The 3540-nt window shown below is 44.6% G+C and overlaps 1 protein-coding gene across 1 annotated transcript; it reads left to right on the plus strand.

Moving 5' to 3' along the window:
• Positions 1 to 207: 207 nt before the first annotated feature.
• LOC129647783 (etoposide-induced protein 2.4 homolog) lies at positions 208 to 1568 on the plus strand. Its single transcript, XM_055574766.1, is given in 3 exon segments — positions 208 to 381; positions 383 to 1154; positions 1157 to 1568. Coding segments are annotated over 3 exon segments (1020 nt in total). The 5' UTR covers positions 208 to 273; the 3' UTR covers positions 1297 to 1568.
• The last annotated feature ends 1972 nt before the right edge of the window (positions 1569 to 3540 follow it).

Consider the following 3540-nt stretch of genomic DNA (forward strand, 5'->3'; position numbering starts at 1 on the left):
CTTCCCAGCGGCCGCATGCAGCCCAGGCATGCCCATTGCGGGCACAGCGGCCCCGGCCCTGGCAGTACCCGGGTGGGAGCGTGCGACCCGGTGCGGAGGGGCTCGGAGGAGACGAGCGGGCCCGCGGAGGGCCAGAGACCTGGCTGGAGGGCCAGAGACCTGGCTGGAGCTGGAGCCGGAGCCGCGGCGGTGTTCGCCGCCGGTCCTTCATGATGAAAAATCTGGGGACACTTCTCTCTCCTTTGTGTAGCTGATAGTTTGGGTGGTAAAGAGATGGCTGACAGTGTCAAAACCTTTCTGCAGGACCTTGCCAGGGGAATCAAAGACTCCATCTGGGGAATTTGTACCATCTCAAAGCTAGATGCTCGAATTCAACAAAAGAAGAGAGGAGCAGCGTCGAAGAAGGGCAAGCAGTATCCTGGCTCAGAGGAGAGCCCAGAGCATAGAGAGGAAGCAGGAGAGTGAACCACGTATTGTGAGCAGAATTTTTCAGTGCTGCGCTTGGAATGGTGGAGTTTTCTGGTTCAGTCTCCTCTTGTTTTATCGAGTGTTTATTCCCGTCCTTCAATCAGTAACGGCCCAGATTATTGGTGACCCATCGCTACACGGGGATGTCTGGTTGTGGCTGGAGTTCTTCCTCACATCAATTTTCAGTGCTCTCTGGATGCTCCCCCTGTTTGTGCTCAGCAAAGTCATCAACGCGATTTGGTTTCAGCATATAGCGGACCTGGCATTCGAGGTATCTGGGAGGAAACCTCACCCATTTCCTAGTGTCAGCAAAATAATTGCTGACATGCTCTTCAACCTCTTGCATCAGGCTCTCTTCCTTCTCCAGGGGATGTCTGTGAGTCTCTTTCCCATTCATCTTGTTGGTCAGCTGGTTAGTCTCCTGCATATGTCTGTCCTCTACTCACTATACTGCTTCGAATATCGTTGGTTCAATAAAGGAATTGAAATGCACCTGTGGTTATCAAACATAGAAACGAATTGGCCTTACTACTTTGGATTTGGTTTGCCCCTGGCTTTTCTCACAGCAATGCAGTCCTCCTACATTGTCAGTGGCTGCCTCTTCTCTATCCTCTTTCCTTTATTCATTATCAGCGCCAATGAAGCAAAGACCCCTGGCAAAGCATACCTTTTCCAGTTGCGCCTCTTCTCCTTGTGGTTTTCTTAAGCAACAGACTCTTCCACAAGATGGTCTACCTGCAGTCGGCCCTGAGCAGCTCCACTTCTGCAGAAAAATTACCCTCACCGCACCCGTCTCCTGCCAAAGTGAAGGCTGCCGCAGGCCGCTGAGTCGGTCACCCACCATCCAGAGGGGCCAGATGGGATGGCAAGGATGCTGTGGCAGCTCTTCTCTGGTTCACCTCCACCCCCTCCCAGGGAAGGCAGGGACCACCCTGCCAAGGGCCCTGCCCACATTCCCTTCTCTCTGAGGAATCCAGATTTTTGTCTCTGGTGCACGTAAGGCAGAATCTTCCTGCAACCAGTATAGATTTTAAACACTGGTGAGTCTGAAAGGACCACAGGTTTTTCTGCAGCTCTTTCCTAGCATTTGCCAGCCCCGTGCCTGGACTAATTGGAATACTCTTTCTCCCTGTGCCATTTCCCTTCCATTTTCCCTTTCTGCCTCCCACCGCCCTTGGATGAATGGAGTTTTGTCATTTTAGCTGTTGTGTTTTGTGGACCTGTTTTTTTGTTTTGTTTTGTTTTTCTGTGAAGCACATATATTGGATGTGGGAGGGACAGGAGGCTCCGCTGCTCCTGGTCACTCCCTTTATATCCATCAGTGTCTTGTTTCTTGTAACTCAGGTTAGATTTTGGTCTCTTGCTCCACTGCAAAAACAAAAACAAAAACACAAGCCTGAAGACATGGGACAAAAGAAAGACCTCAGCCAGATCTCCACTGGGTTTGAGGAATGACTTTCCTTCTTCCCCTTGCAGGGGAAAAAGCTTTTTCAACTGGTACATTTAAAGCTCCCTAAAGACAGGGAGGTACCAATTTCAGACAAGTGCCACCGCAACACGGAATGCTCAGAGAACCTGAACTTTTAAACTCTGGAGGTCTGATCTTGACTCTTGGCCACTGCTGGGTCTGTCTGGTGTTTCAAAGGAATATTGGGTGCTGCAAATAGGAACTGAAGGGGTAAACTTATTAAACCCATTAAACCTGTGATTGGTTGGTTAAAAAAAAATTCAACTAAGAAAAGTTATAAATTATAAGGATAGAAAACAGAATCCATGAAGTTATAGCAATCCTAAATCTGAGTTACATCATATACAGGAGATCATCAAAGTAAAGGAGACTTTGCTTAAAAAAATAAAGGTAACATTAGTAAATTTTCAAATAAGTCTCTAAGAATTTGATAGATCAAGGATGCCCATAAGAAATACTCAAATGAAAGTTTATAGGATATATTCTTAATGAAAACAAAATTTATGATAATGAAATAAACAAGGAAAACACTGAGAAACAAACAAACAAAAGGTAACCATTTGGAAATTAAGAAATGTTTTCCTTAAAACAGTTCAAGGACAAATGTTATTTAGAAAGAAAACTAGAACATTTTAGGGAAAAACCTTTAAGACAATGCTTGACTTTTTTTCAGGGGAAAAATTCTTTGTCAAAAATATTTTTATTAGTAATATAAAAAAGTAATAACAAATTTACATTTAAACAAACTGGAAGCGATTCTAAGCAAGATGATAAATAAAGTCAAGAGCATTGGAAAAAAACATTTCAAAGACTAAATAAACCAAGAGCTGTTTCTTTGAAACGACCATTTAATAGATAAATGTCTAGCAAGGCTTCTTAAACCATGGAAGGATGAGAAAGGAAATTCAACCATATACTTAGAAGAGATTATAATAGTTATAAGATATTCCAGAATTTGGGTAAAATGAGAATTAAACCCTAGCTACCAGTGCTGTTCCCACCCCCACCCCCACCAACACACACTCAACCTCAGCTAAGTCCTAGGAGTGAAGGAAAACGTTCTGCAACAGCATGAACACTGAAATATCAGTAGTCTGAAGAGAAAACACTTCCTGAAATAAGTGAGATGGATTGGAGGGAAGTCTTCACTTTGATGCCTTCCATTTGCTCTTTGTACCACGGGGAACATCACCTGTCCAGGTAAAGCCTAGGATCTAGGCCCTTTGCCGCAATACTTAAATCTGGACAAACATCTCCTTCAGCAACAAAAGACAAAGAAGCCATATGAGACTAAAAATAAATGCATGTATATGCAGTTGGGGCAAATTCTGGACAAAAGATATAAAGAAAACAACATCAACAACACAACAATTGCTGCTTTTGAAGAGCTTGGGACATAAACAGAGTGTTGGGAGCAAAAGAAGGGTACTGTGCATGGCCCTTGCACTCAACACTACCAGAGCAGTGGCCAAACCACCTAAGCCACACCTCAGATGTGACCACTGGACATACCCTTACCCTCACCCCAAATAAAGAACAAGCTCAGTGAGTAAGCCAGCAAGGTAGACTCTTACTTGTTCTTGCTCCACCTTTCTGCAGCAGGG

This window comes from Bubalus kerabau, chromosome 3, assembly GCF_029407905.1.
Source record: "Bubalus kerabau isolate K-KA32 ecotype Philippines breed swamp buffalo chromosome 3, PCC_UOA_SB_1v2, whole genome shotgun sequence".
NCBI classification, from domain to species: Eukaryota; Metazoa; Chordata; class Mammalia; order Artiodactyla; family Bovidae; genus Bubalus; species Bubalus kerabau.